General features: G+C 32.6%; 1 protein-coding gene across 2 annotated transcripts; it reads right to left on the bottom strand.

The window, feature by feature from the left end:
- Positions 1-2,343: 2,343 nt before the first annotated feature.
- On the bottom strand, positions 2,344-14,484 carry LOC112014723 (uncharacterized). Of its 2 annotated transcripts, none has more exons than XM_024047117.2 (9): positions 14,282-14,483; positions 14,031-14,082; positions 12,993-13,066; positions 11,428-11,529; positions 9,436-9,579; positions 7,136-7,187; positions 5,869-5,942; positions 3,310-3,405; positions 2,344-2,678 (listed from the first exon to the last, which is right to left on the bottom strand). In XM_024047117.2, the coding sequence occupies exons 1-9, from the start codon at positions 14,404-14,406 to the stop codon at positions 2,624-2,626; spliced, it is 774 nt and encodes a 257-aa protein (XP_023902885.1). In that variant the 5' UTR covers positions 14,407-14,483; the 3' UTR covers positions 2,344-2,623. The 2 variants fall into 2 exon arrangements, with proteins under 2 accessions (XP_023902885.1, XP_065634678.1); XM_065778606.1 differs by lacking the exon at positions 2,344-2,678 and adding an exon at positions 2,685-2,987 and having other exon boundaries at positions 14,282-14,484.
- Between the last annotated feature and the right edge of the window lie 1,356 nt (positions 14,485-15,840).

The following is a 15,840-nucleotide window of genomic DNA, read 5'->3' as shown; positions in this document are numbered from 1 at the left end:
ATGGTACACTCATCCTTGTGCCAAGCACTAATAAGGCATGAGTGGAGCGCTTTTCTTGCCGATGTGGGACTGCACTCAAAATCTTCACATGTCGCTTGAGTACAAAACCGTGCGGGCTTGGCTCTCCAAAGCGGACAATCAAGCTTGCAGGTGGCCAGGACTAAAAATCCTCCCCCACAACTATAAACTCTTGAGAATTGGCTTTGTGTGATTTTTTAAAGTTGGCAATTTCCAAAATTTTGAGGTATATCAAGGTCATTTTAGAGATTTCATGAGGTATTTCCTTTATTTTGATACACTACTTAGAAAACTAAAATTTAGAGAATTAGAAAAAGAGTTTTCAAATTCACTTAAAAAAGAATGATAATTGTCAATCTCAAAACATATGAAATAACTGTCCCAATTATTATTATCCCTAACTAAAAAAAATTATCATCAGATATGAAACTATAAATAATGTCTCTAACACCTACTAAATGATCAACATTCTTGTGTTTGAGGAGGTTTTTTTTTTTTTTTTTAATGTTTTTGTGCTTTTAGGGATATTTTAGTCTTATTCAAGGTTTGAAGGCATATTGGTGATTTGGAGGTTTCAATATTATTTTGTAGATTTTGGAAATATTTAGTCATTTTAACATTTTCAGGAGTAGCTCTATCATTTTAGAGATTTGTTTAGTCATTTCAAAGAATTTTAGGGAGTATTTTTGTGATATTAGAAGCTTTGAAAGTATTTTGGTCATTTTAACAGTTTCAATGGCATTACGGAGATTTTGACAATATGTTAGTTACGGAGATTTTACAATATGTTTGGTACATTTTTGTTCATTCTCGAAGTTTTTGTTTTATTCAGTTTGAAAATGTTTCAACCCCGAAAGAAAGTGTCCTAAATGCTGATATTTTTCAATAGAAAATTATTTTCAATTTGAAAATATTTTTCAATTGTCCTAAATGCCTGATAATGAGTACATTTTTTAGAATATGTAAAATTTTTATAATATGACATACTTTAACAACTTTTATTAGATTTTTTTTTTTTTTTATTGAGAAAAACTTTGATTAGAATATTGAGTTGCCCATTTTGTTTAAGTTCTGGTTTGGCAAAACTAATAAATAAAGAAGGTTCCTATATTCACTTCGTAACTACATATTGTGAGGTATCTGAATCCATTACCTTTCCTATATGACACTCACAGCCCGTTTGGATTGAGAGGGAAGGGAGAGGGGGTGGTGGAGAGTAAAGTAGAGTTGGCTAAAAATAGACTAATTTTGAGCCAATTCTACTCTACTCTTCCTCCCTCCCTCCCCCTCAATTCAAACGGATCATCAATGATGGAGTAAGTAATCAAGGAACAGAATAATAGTTAGATTTACTGAACTTCTTACATCAGTTCTAATCACAGAGCCACATGACATAGGCCTAAAATTCAAAAATAGATTGAGCTTACAAATACAGGGAGAAAGATCACAGGAAAAACATATTGGCAAAGGAGTCATTTTAAGTCCAAAAAGCATTATCTTGCACAAAGAAAGCAACTTTATGGTCTCTCTTTGTGGGATTTGTCTGAGTACTAACGTAAACACAACATTTTGGCAAAAAATGTAATATTACCAAACCCAAAGCATTGTGCATGTCACCTTCTGTGATTGTCTAACAATCCATAGTTAAAGGGTGGAGATGCCATTGCAAAGCTAAGCTAATTCTTAGCTCTTTGGGCAAACTCCCTTTGAACCCTTTAGTACCAAGTATAAAAGGAGGCTACACTCAGCTGAGTGCTAAAAAAGATTGATCTCATCTGGGTCCTGACATCTATTATTATCATATATATATATATATATAAGCTAGTGTTATGGGATAATTACTACATTCAAACATTACAACGAAGAAAATAAATGCTAACTTGGGCTTCCTCTTTTCTTCTTTAATTTTCCTATTTTCTTTTCATAGTTTTAGTCTTTTAGATTGTTCAGAGGCAATAAAACATTACTCCATTAGTACATATTCAAATTCAAAGGTCTAAAATGAAACATCATCCCCATCGCCAATAACTTCTCTATTTTTTTACCATTCTCAACGGTAGAATTAACACAAATGTACCCAGGTATTGCTGTAAACTTTGATCATGAGATTTGTCTTACCAATTCCCAACAGATCTATTTGGTAGGTGATTGATGCATGAATGAAAATTCAAGGAGCACCATGATCGAATAATCAGATCTCCATTATTGTTACCAGCTTCAGCCAGTTACAATATATCAGCCAAATTCGAGTTAGTATAAACCAGCTAACCCAACCCCTTGACCTCCCAAACAGCTTCTTGAAAAAAAATTTAAGCAAGCAAATCCTTGAGTAAATAAATTTAAATCAAATCCAACTGCAATCCAATTTACAACCAAGTTTACAAACACCAATTCATTTTAGGAGTGATTTCAAAACCTCAACTTTTCTTCTTAGATTCCACTATTACTAATAACTACTCTTTAACATTTATCAAATAACAAGATCGAAAATTGGTTCTACTACAGGTAAAACTTGGTGACGAAACAAAAAACTAAAATTTTGGCCTGAATACTCAGGACAGTAAAAAGTTCTTTCCTTCTGATGGCCTAAGGTGTTTGCTTCCTTCTATTTGTCACCATGTGCAGTCTCTCCATAGGATGACCAAAGACACACACATTTCCTGTATCAATATTCTCCAATAATTACAATCCAAGGAAAATATTCTCACCAACAAGAGGGTTAATATATAATACATCATAAAGCAGAAAACAGAATTCTACACACGCCTACATGTTTACTTCCAAGAAATTACAGAATTCTACACATCACCTCTTTAAGTACCAGTACACCATATACTTGCACAGTAGGTGCGCTATATATATATATATATTAGTTAGGTTCAAGTTATTAACTTTTGCCAATATTACACTACTTAATAACTTTCTATTGGATTTGTTTTGTGACAATTGTCTCCTTATATATTCCATGCCTGCAAAATATCAAGATGATTATCGATCAATGACCATCTCATCTATAAAATGTTTAAATTTCAAGTTTTTTGTTCTATAAATTTTTTTTTTTTTTAAACATTAATTTAGGGATAGAATAATGAGTTTGGTGTGCATGTCAAAAACATGTAATCCAATTTTGGATTTTCCAAATATAAAGAGGAATTTAGATACGTAATATATATAAGACTTTCATGAGTCTATGATAATCATAAAGAATATGGTAAAAATGAAAATTTCAAACCTGGTCTTATTTCTTACATGTCCACAAAATTCAAAAGTCAAACACGTTACATGTGATACCTGTAGCCACTGTAACTATTCAATAAAACAAGGTAGATTGGATCTTGGGAAGTGAGCTGGAAAAGCTTCAAGGCAATGTAGACAGATGTGGTAATGCTAAAACAATGAAAAATACAATATATTAGTAAGCAATCCAAACTACATTGGAACCAAGAATAATTTTATGCCCTATGCTGGTGTTAAAAGAGCATGCACACCCAAAACAATAACATAGGAACCTGTCCAATGAAAAAGCTTCACACTAGTAGTTTAATATTTTTGTTATTACTATAATGTTCTACTGTAATAAGACGAGTAAATTCTTATCTCTTCTTCTCACAACTTTATCAAATGAACATTCTCCAATGGTAGCGTAAGCCTAATACTGAAACACCCATCCATCTATCTCTAGACACGGTAAAAAACAGGTACGAGTTTTGGCGAAACACATGATATGCAATCTTGAGAGAACAAGAGAGAGGCAATGCAGTAGTCAACGGCAAATATCTAACATTGAAATTGTAGAACTTTACCATTGACAGAGAGAAATATCAGGATGCAATACTGATTTAATTATTTAAAGGTCAACTGTTCAAATTCAAAGGTGGGACAGGTAAAAGCCAATGTCATATCTATATCCTTGAAATTGATGCATCAATTTTTCAGTTACAATTTGCCATAATATATTATTAACAGCATAGATTATTAACTTTAAATTATGAAAAAACAAAGAAATTCCATTAGATAAATTAATTCATGGTTTCTGTCCCAGATAGGAAGTAATAAACAACATCATATCATCATGTTTTCTGTCCATGATAGGAAATGACCACAGCAACAACAACAACAACATCAGCAACAAAATGCTGGACATCAAAACCATTGTTTTCAACAATCATCATCTTGGGAAACATAGAACTAAGCAGTATTATTTTATTTTTATTTTTGATAAGTAGGATAGATAGAACTAAGAAGTATTGGCAATATGAAAGTAATAAAATGGGTGTATTTGGTTACAATCCAAAAATCAGCATATGTGCTAGTTATGATTGATGTATAAAATAAGAATGATGTAATCCCGTAATTTTATGTTGGGTTAATTGCATAAATTCACCCTAAACTATGATGGTCCTTACACTTTGTGTTCCAAATTATGATATTTGCAATCACCACCCCAATCGTAACAAATCTTGCAAATTGCACCCCACTGTCTATCTGGATGTTAAGTTTAATGGTCAACTGCTTTGCACTAAAATGACAAAACTGCCCTCCCAAAATGAAATTTACCAAACTACCCACAGGCCACAGGACTGCTGCAGAAACTCAGATTTTGATTCCTTTCTATGAAACTAAACTCATAGAGGTGTTTTCCATTATCAAAATTGCACCCATATTTTAACTTCTTGAAAAATGAACAGTGACATGGAGTTTAGTGGCCGAATGGGTGAAACACATAACTGTACAATTATTTAAATTTTTAAGATTTTAGATTTACAGTGACAATCTTGCCCATTCATGTGTAGTTATAAATATGGGTAAAAAACCACTCTAAACCTCTCTCGCTTCCACTCTCACTACAATATTTTATTTTAATTTCAACAATCTGTGGGTTTGGATTGGTTCATCAAACCAAGACCCCTGTTTGTGGTCCTGGGTAAAACAAAAAAGAGAAAGGAAAGATACAACATCAAATTTAATTGAGCTCAAAATCTTGTTTGCAGTCAAAGTTTGGATTCTTTTGGGTTTGGTATTTGATGGACCTGCAATTGGTAAATATGAATTTCAATTTCGTTCATAAAAGAAAGAAGTTGGTTCTTCTATTCACCGCTTTTGGCTTCATCAGTTACAGTCTCTGAATGGTTTATCATCTACTTTCAGTAACTCACAAAAGGGGGCATTTTAAAGCGTTTGTCAGCCTTGCTTTCTATAGCCGAAGCCTTATACTATGCTAGGTCTAGATTTGCTTTTCTGGATGTGGGAAGATGAATTGTTTGAGATTGGGTTCACTCCATTTACAAGAAATGAGCTATAGGGGTGCATTAATTTGAAATAGGGAGGCAATAAGAATGGAGGGTAGTTTAGTAAATGTAACGGTGGGAGAGCAATTTTTACATTTAACTGGCTGAGGGTTTACACATGACTTAAGACTTAACATCCAGATGGTAGTGTGCAAAAGTTACAAGGTGTATTACAATTCGGTGGCGACTACAAGTTTTCATGGTTTAGGTTTTGGGGTGCAAAGTGCAAGTACCCCAAAGTTTAAGGTAAATTTCTACAATTGACCCTTATATATTTATGTAATAAAATTCCAAAATTTGCCAAGTACATTATAATATAATTACATATAAATAAGCAAAAAATTATAGATTTACATAGTTTACTAGAAAATTTTAAATTTAATGAAGGAAAATCCTGATATTGATTTGCATAAGGCATTTCAGTCAATAAAGTTCCACATAGTGCTCATCAAAGACAGTGAAACTCTAGTTTCATAACATTACACGCCTAACAAATTACATGTTTCCATTACCAGATAAATCAAAGGGCAGCTAATATTTGAAATCATGAGTGAGAAATTACCTGCCAAATGATATCAACAGAATTATCCAGATCATTGCAGAAATCCAACTTGATTCCTTGTAATAAACCCAAACCTGATATTTAATACAGAAGGATGAATATACTAATTATTCAAAAAAGAAATCATAATAATGATACAAAAATCCAAAAATGTCATGCACTTACTTTCTAGGAAAACTTCAGACATATTGCTGTTATATTTCATAATCTCAAAAGTTTTTTTAAAAAAGAATTAGGAAGAAAAGAAAGAAAAAGTTGAATTTGAATAAAATTATTGTTGAGCAACATATTACTGATCCCATTCATCCCAAACCAACTGTATAAGTCAAAAAAATATAAAATTTTGCAAGGGGCTCAAAACACACTCAAAGTTCATTTTGAGGTTCTGCATCACTGCTATGGGAACCATTTGCACCTTGATAGTGCTCTCTTGAACATCTGACCAGCCATTAACTGTTTGCTTTTTACAAATAGGAAGTTGATTAAACAATCTCTCACCACTACTCTGCCTAGATTTTAACCGACAGTTGCAGGCAATGAATACACATTATATATTCTTTGTATTTATGAAAGATCATATGTCCAACAAAAGATGGAGCTTAAAGCAATGAATTAACATGAAATTTAGAATTTTGTATTGCAATACTGTTATCATATACTCCCGTTGTCCCATTTTGTTTGTTCAGTAGATAGTAACATACAAGACTATATACATATATATAATACATATTCCGTACCACATATCTTTTGTAGTACCACATATCTTTTACAAAAGATATGTGGTACGGAATACGTATGCATTTCATTAAGTTCAAGGTTTTAAAAAATGTTTTAAAAATTCGGCATAGAAAACATAAATTGACATACATATAGATATTTTACATATTTGAATAAATGTTTTACATATTTGTTCACTAATTATTGTCCATTATTCTATTTTTACTTTGCCCAAAATATTTGTCCAGTTTTAAAAGTCAATGATTATTAATTTACTAATTTCCAAGCATACCCCTTCCATTTTGAAAACATTTATATGTTTCTTTAAAAAAAACAAAACACAAAATGATGTTTCCATTAAAAGTGAAAGTTTATAAACTAGACAAAGAAAACAGGACGTAAGAAGATGAAAGTTTCCATGCACATGGTTACTTCTAAACTTTCTAATTAAAGTTGACCAATTAATTCTCCTTCATCGCAAATTAAAGGTGACATTATTTGCTTTCAAATAGCTATGAAACTGCAGAGATGAAGGCACTTAGGGACATACCGATAGGGCCACAACATTGATATAGAAGTCAACAAGTGTTGCTATCATCCACCTGCAAGTATTTTATCAAAATCATTACATTCACCTTACAAGTAAATGACCTTCACAGACAAACTTGAAAAGAGACATATTACAGACACAAGCGTGCAAAAATATATATATATATATATTCTTTTTTTTTTTTCTACTAGTTAGGTATTGGAGCCTCAACCTAAAGCTGACCATTTAAAAAACCCATTGAAAAGCTTCTATTATAACCCACCACCAGTATAGAGTGCTCCACTTAGCTTCTATTAGCGCAGTCAGCAAGGCCATAAAGTATTTAGTTGGAAGCATAAGCCCGGAAGTTTTTGGAATCCTTCACTTTCAACACGCAAAGAAGATGGTTCTGTCACTAAGCATGCCGGCATAGAGGACACCAAAAGCATAAACAAGACAAAAACTTACTGCAGACTTAAACAAACTTTCAGTCCCCCCTCCAGCATTTATCTAATCAGGTCATAACCTAAGAGGAGGTCTTTTTATAGGGAGATTCAGGCAGCTACTATTGTCTCTTTCCCTTGGAAAGGTATTTGGTCCATGAAGAATCCCAAGAGGGTGTCATTCTTTTCACGGACAATAGCATCGGGAAAGATTTTTACTTTGGATACCCTTAAAAGGAGGAATTTGTCATTGTTTAATTGGTGTTTTATGTGCCGAAGTAATAGGGAAATGGTGGATCATCTTTTAATCCATTACAACGTTGCTTATGCTTTATGGGGAGATGTCTTTCAGATGTTTGGGATTCAGCGGGTCTTGCCAGGGAATGTTGCTTCTTTGCTATTTAGCTATATAAATTGGTTTGGCAAACAGGGTTCCAATATTTAAAACATGGTGCCAGATTTTTTGATGTGGCTTGTTTGGAAGGAGTGGAATAGTCGCACTTTTGAAGATATGGAGAGCTCATTGGATCAATTGAAAACTTTGTTTGCTTGTACTCTTTTGATTAGTCCTGGATTTGGGGTTTCACACATTGTTTTTCTATTTTAGAGATTCAAGTTTCTCTTAGATTTTCATTTTGAGTTTTCTGTACTTTTTTAACACTTTTTGTTCATCATTGTGAACATAAAGTTTATTTGATCATTAATAATACTACATTACTTATCAAAAAAAATAACAGGGGAATGCCAGCAACCTCCAACAAAATCAGACAACCCAACCAGAGGATTCCATATCAAAATATAAAATTTAAGAATCCATGAAATAATTTCTTATTATTCTAGATCTTAATATAAAAGACATAATATTCATAATTGAAAAGTAACATACAACCAGACACAATAGACAAAATTTTACTTAGTGCATTTCTCACAAAATTAATAACAAACTAAAAATGACTCATAGATGTTTAAAAAATTTTGACCAGATTTTTCCTCCTCACTCCAAAAGAAAAGCCTAATGAAACAAAACTTGAGCACATACTACTGGTTCATGTAACGTAAGTGACCCTGAAACTATCTTATCTTATGCTAGGTGCATAACCTGCCATCCATCCCTTCAATGTGCAATACTAATCCATGTTCTAGGTGACTTGCAGATTTACTGTGACATTAGCTACTGAAAGTAACTAGTAGGAATACAACTTAATTTATTATTTAAAACTACCAATTTGAATATGATGTTTAAGATAACCTAGGCATTTCATATGGCTCCTAAAAGATAAGATGGAAGACGAGGGAAGACATTCCTGGCCTGTCTCACTAAACATGGGGTTGGGGTATGTTTAGATGTCTACAAAGTTCAGTCATGCCTAATTCCATAGGCAGAAACGTCTTGAAACATAGACATCATAGCATGACAGTATCAGAGCCTGATAACCAAAAATAATTGCATATGACACAAGGTTAGGCCAAGGACTGGAAAAGATATGCTATATTCTACAAAATTTAGTGCAGCAGGTTGCTTGCCTGTACTGACATGATTAGAGGTAACATCATGTTTTCTAAATATAATTTAAGAATTCGTGCTAAATAATCTAATATTTCCAATCATCTGACGAATTCTTTTATATAAAATCTTATTGGCAAAACTAAAACTTACCCATTATCCCCAACATAAATACAACACAGGAAGGAAAAACTGAAGTATGAATACAACATACATGAACTCTCTTCTTTTGTATTTGTTATGAACATTATTTCTACTTAACAAAAATGAGAAGAACTTGATGATATACCTATAAACAATAATATAGAACTGTTATTGCCAAGTTGCATAACCAGAGGATGGTACTATCCATGATGATTAAAATAAATACTTACGGAGTTAAAAGCTCTTTGCGAAAGGGAGAACCATCAGTCAAGAGAGTATAAACCAAAGTTCCCAACATCAAACAACCCAAGATAATGAAAAGGATCCTCAGAGTCACAACAGAAGAATGATTCCTCTTTTGTTGTGTGTCATCCCTACACAACGAGTATTTTTGAAGTAAATCACACTTTTGGAGAAAAGTGAATGGACAACAAAAAATAAATAAATAAATAAATTTACTGAAACATGCAATCACATCTTTCTTCATTGACAAAATCCTTCAGCACAAAAAGGTATGATTTACCTAGTAATCCATTGAAGAAGGCAATAAAATAATGATTTATCTGGAAACTACTAAGATTACTAAAGCAAAGCTCCATCCTTTTTTTTTTTTAATATTATAAATTCCATCCAAATTTTTATTTTAATGGATGCATAACATAATTTTCTGTTTACACAAGGACAGATGACCTATCACAATTCAAAATGATACATATATAATGCATGGAAACAGATGTTTTAACTCGGGGATAGTGATTTTAACTCAACCACTTAGAGTTCAACATGGTTAATCCATTCCTCTCTCTCTCTCTCTCCATATGAGACAGAGAGGGACAGGATGCAAATAAAACAACTATTGTGTCTCTCATACTTTCTTTTCCAGCTGAATAGCACATCAACCACCTTATTTGGCATCATCCTTTGAACTACAAATAAAGTGAAGAGAATGATCATAACACTCTCACATATAGAACAATGAAGTAGGAGATCATCTAGTGACTCACTACTTGATTTACTCATGCAACAGCAATCCAAAAAAATAACATTCCTTTTGATGAAATTACCCACAGTTAGGATCTTTTCCGAGGCAATTTCTCTTGGAACTTTTGTATGCCAGATACTCTTCCAAGGAAAATCACACCCATAAAACCCTCTAATTATCTTATAAGAATAACGGACATCACAGTAACCACTATGGTTCAACCTCCAAGCTATCCTATTGGCCGTACTATTTGATGGAAGATCAGAATATAGAAGATCAAAAGACAAATAAAATAATTTGAGGTCCCAATTCTGACACACGCATACAAATCAGATTCCATGCCTGAATCCTCCCACTATCCAAAGAGTCCTAAACACTGGCTAAAAGGAACAAATCATAATATAGATCATTTGGCAAAACACGCGCACAACACACTTGTTACACCTCCTGCTAAACTTGATAAACCTTAAACCTTGCACCCATGACGGCCTAACACTTACGACATCTACCATAATAAATCCCTATATCTCACACCTAGGATGATCCCTCTCCACATTATAACCATGTCCCCAGTTATGTGGGATCATAGGTACTTAGTTTTCTAATTCCCAACCTTCCAAACCTAATGGGAGAGCAGACAAGATTTCAATGCACTAAATCAAATTGCAATTTATCTACAGCCCACCCCATAGAAAAATCTCCTATATAACTTCTCTAATCTATTAGTCAAACGGGTTGGGATCGTGAAAAGGGAAAGAAAATAGAAGGTAAGTTATATAAAGTACTTTGATGATAGTGTTCCTTGAAAAGTTCAATTTTTCCCATCCTATAGAACCTTTCTATCCTCTCTACAGTAGTATTAGTAAAAATTTTAACCCAATGAATCTAAAAGAAATTTGGTACCATTTTTCCACTCTCAGATAGTACACAAAAACGGCTTGTTGAACCATACTGAAATTGTAAACCAACAAACTGAAGTACCTCAATCCTCTTCAGTCCAGTAAAGGAACAAATTTAAGAAATTATAAAAACAACAGCGAACTGAATCTTCATGCCTCCACAATCTTAACAGGGAAAAACTAAGGGAGAAAAGGGAAATTGGAATAACTCCAAAATTTAACATAGAAGACAAGCTTATAGATGATTTAAAAACCTACCATTTTATTTCAAAACTAGTGCATAAGAACACCTACCTGCATAAGAAAACTAAAAATGCATACCTGTAAATTTGCATACATACTTGCCTGGATGCCGCAACAGAACATAACTCATGGGATCTTGTAAATTTTCTTCAGATGGAACCTTCAGGAGTTGCATGAGAATGTAGGCACATGTAGTAATGCTGAAAATTAAAAACCATTTTACTTCCATTGAAAGATTGCCAGTGCCATAAGCATGATAAAAATAATGCTCAAAAGCTCATTTACAAATTTGATACTTCAACAATAACACAATATATACATAAAAAACTTAAAATCTTTAAAGATGCAAAGGAATCAAATGCTCTCAATGCCATTTTCACCTTAGAAAAATGAATATATATATATATATGAACCAGAAAATCAAGGAGTAACATGTTCATAAAATGAGTGTAATGTTATGATGGATAAATGGATATACAAGAAAAGAAAAAAGTTGAAATAGAGAAGTTTGCTTAAAAATAGAAGTGGCCCCTATAATAAAAAGATGAGGGAGAGTTACTTGAGATGGTTTGGTCATATACAAAGGAGAGTGATTAATGCACCAGTTAGGAAGAGTGAATTGATTCAAGTCAAAGGGGAAAAAATGTAAAGGAAGACCTAAAATAGCACTAACAATAGAAAAAAAGGATATGACAATTATGGAGGTGATAGAAATAATGATTTCAAATAAGATAGAATGACAGAAAATTATACATGAGGGCAACCCCGATTAGCTTGAAGAGGATCTATAGCCAACCCCAAAGGTTTGGAACTAAAGTTTGTTTGTTCTATTAAATAGAAAATATTGAGCCAAATTTGCAATTATGAAAAAAAGGAGAATAACAAAATAAAACCAAAGCTTCAAAAGCACAAAGCAAACTACACAATTTCAAAAATGAAGCAGTCAGAATAATGAGATAACATAAATTTTTCTGTTTTGAATAACATTAACAACTTTTCTAAAACATACAAATAAATAAGACAGCATAAGATAATTGTATCTCATAGATCATATCCAATGTCAGTAGTACTTCAGAATTACCAATTAATTTTTTCCATGTTTCACATATGTGCATCATGTCGCTTGATTCCATAACCAGAAAAGTACTACTGTTTACATAAGACTGACTAAAAACTTGACCATGCGAAAAAAGAACAAGGAAAATTCTAGCAAAACATTTTGGAGAGAAAATCAAAATATAAAAACAGCAGAACTAAAGAAGGAAAAACCAGGTTCCAAATACAAGAGAAGTAGCAACTAAAAAACAAGTGCATAACAATCTTTGTCAAATATTATAGTCATGATCCAATCATTCATTGAACTCAGCAAAATGATTTTAGAAAAGTAAACTTTTTTTTTCTTTTCTTTTTTAAGTCTATGTCATTCAGATAATCCCCTATTCCCTGAAATAAATTAATGTTCAAACCTATTCTTGTTTCTAATACTTTGATGTTATGTTCATTTGAATAATAGAAAATAGTTTGTGGCTCAAAATAATCTCATGGGATAACTGAACACAGCCTTCAAGTCGATAGACCTTCCTACAATATGTCAACCCTAAGTTGTAACTTTTTCAAACAAAAAATAAACTTCAACAGATTTAAAAGCGGATAACAAACATACCTGCCAAAGCATACTAGCAGAATTATCCAAAGTATTGCAGTGATCCATTTAGGTTCCTTGTAGAGAATCCATGCCTGATATGGTAGATGAGAATGTGAGTTCAAATAAAATTTTATTTAACAAGCATAAATAAGACTGAAATTTTCTAATAAGACAATGTCCTATGACTATAATTAGGTATCTAAGCTTTCAATTAGTTCATGTCCATTTTGAAGTAGACTTGAGGACATTCTATATATAAATTGATAGCATCCAATCATGGTTTTAAATATCAAACGAAAAACCCATAAGCTCTTCAAGCACTAAAACAACAAAACAGAGAATTCATGACCCTTCCATCACTACCTCCAACTTAGAATCTTCTACAATAAACTCTAGAAATAACATTTTTTTTTTTAAATCCTAGATAGATTGCTTCATCATACCTTGTAATAAATTAGTGAAATTTTGATGGTTCATTCATAGTACTGGCTAGTTTTTTTGTCTTAAGTTTCTTAAAACATATGTTCACAAGTTTTCCTTTGTTTCATTTTTTTTAAGCACAATAGTAACTTAAATGAAAAAAAAAAAAATTATATATATAGGATTTAAACCTACAAAACACATGCTCCTCCATGGTGATTGCTCTTTATCTCATACTTTCTGATTGGTTAGACAAAATGGAAAATAAAACCTTCATTGTTCTATCTTATCATTCCAATTACCCAACTCCTAATTTAAAAATAAAAAGACATAAAACAACTATTGAGTTTCCAATTATGTCCCGTTTGGTTTGCGTGATGTTACATTATGTCATAATATTACGTTTTTATAATCTTACATTAATCAAATCTCTATACAAAAATACAACATTACATTATTTAAGAAGACGATGAGATTAAGAAAATATAATACATTTTATAATTTTAAATTATGATAACGTTAGAAAAAATAAAATAAACTAAAAATCTTAATATCACGTCATCGCAAGGCCACGTCACAGTGAACCAAAAGCCGAGAAAATGTAGATGGTGAATAATACGATTGCAAAAAACATACCGCAAGAGGTACAACGTTGATATAGAAGTCAACCAAGGTTGCCACCATCCACCTGATCATTCAAATTTCAATTTTTAGTGTTGGTGTTTCTTGAACCAAAAGAAAAGAATTATGTGTGTATATATATATATATATAATCCTTAAAAAGTAACAGATTTTAAACAAGAATAAGCAATTAATCCACAATAAATTAACCAAAAACTAAGCCTATTTTAGTAACATGGTGAGAGAGAGAGAGAGAGAGAGCGTACGGGGTGAGGAGGTCTTTACGAAAAGGAAGATCATCGATGGAGATGGTGTAGATGAGAGTAGCCAACATAAGACAACCCAACACTGCGAATACACTTCTTAACCCAATTTCCAACGAACTCGCCATCGCCCCCACTTTTGCCAACCAAACAAATATTGCTGCCAAGGCAAAGAGACTCAAAAAGAAAGCATCGTTAATTCGTTATTCTGAAAAATGAATATATAAAGAAAAAAGTGGACACCACTGCTCCACGTTGCTTATCAGGTAACTTCATGCAATTATCTTATTAAAATTAATTTCATTACACGCGCTCAACCTTGCGATGAGGCTCTTTTTTATTTTTTTATTATAATATAATTTTTTAATTTAAATTTATTTGTTGTTAGTGAGCTTATATATAAGAATGAATTTTTAAAAAAACTAAAATTTAGGATTTGAAAATAAGTAAATGATTAGGTTTAGCGTGTGCTAGTTTTTAAGAAAAATATATTAAACATGTGTGAGATATATTCAACTAGAGAGTATGCTAATTTTTAGAAGAAAAAAATTATTTGATAGTTTTTTTTTTTTTTTTAATTTTGTTGAATTACAATTTAAACCCTAGTTTTTATTTTTTTTAAAACTGAATCCTCTTAAATATATATAAAGATAGAAATAAAATATCACTTTTTTTTTTTTGGTAGAAAGGGAATATTATAAAACACTAAACAGCCAAAAGAGTTTCGGGACAAAGCTTGCGCACAACCAAACCGATGGCATCAACCTCCAAAACGCTAACTAAGTCCATAAGCGGACTAGAAAATACAACGAAATTGCTCTAAAGCAAAGTGCCTATTCTAGCCAAGCAGTCAGCACACCTGTTAGCCTCCTTATAGATATGTCTAAACCTCTTTTGTGGTATTCGGGTAGCCATGTACTTGCAATCATCCATAATAGAGGATGCAACAAAATTGGAAGAGTTTGGAGAATTAAAGGCATCCACAATGGCTTTAGCATCTAACTCAATAAGAACAGATTGAGCATGTATTTGTAAACACAGTTGCAATCCATCTCTGAGAGCCCATAATTTAGCCAAGTAACTCAAAGTATTCCCAATCCTCCTTGCAAAACTCATAACCCAAACACTGTTTTCATCTCTGACTAGCCCACCTCCCCTAGTTGGCCCCGTGTTACTTGCTGCCGACCCATTAGTGTTCAATGTGAGCCAACCAGCCCTCGGTTTCTCCCATTTGATGCTCTTTATAATCATCCTCTTGGTGACCAAGGCATTGTTTGCACAAAAGAAAAACTCGAAAGCCCGATCCACAATTTCTCTACTCAAGTTGGGATTAGGATTTTTATGTTTGAAGACACACAGATTCCTATCTTTCCAAAGCAGTCAAATACTAAATAGAAAAACTTAACTCCAAGGCAGAGGACCCGAATTGTGGTGAAGTTTTGATGTGGCATTAGTGTTTAACCAATCTTGGAGACTCAAGAAGAAGAATTTGGAATTATTTACCTACCTTCCTAGCTGATGCCACACATTCCTGCTTAAGGGGTAGTCACGTAACAAGTGCA

Source organism: Quercus suber, unplaced genomic scaffold (genome assembly GCF_002906115.3).
Source record: "Quercus suber isolate HL8 unplaced genomic scaffold, Cork oak 2.0 scaffold_187, whole genome shotgun sequence".
In the NCBI taxonomy this organism is placed as follows: Eukaryota; Viridiplantae; Streptophyta; class Magnoliopsida; order Fagales; family Fagaceae; genus Quercus; species Quercus suber.
This window is presented reverse-complemented; position numbering and strand designations above follow the sequence as displayed.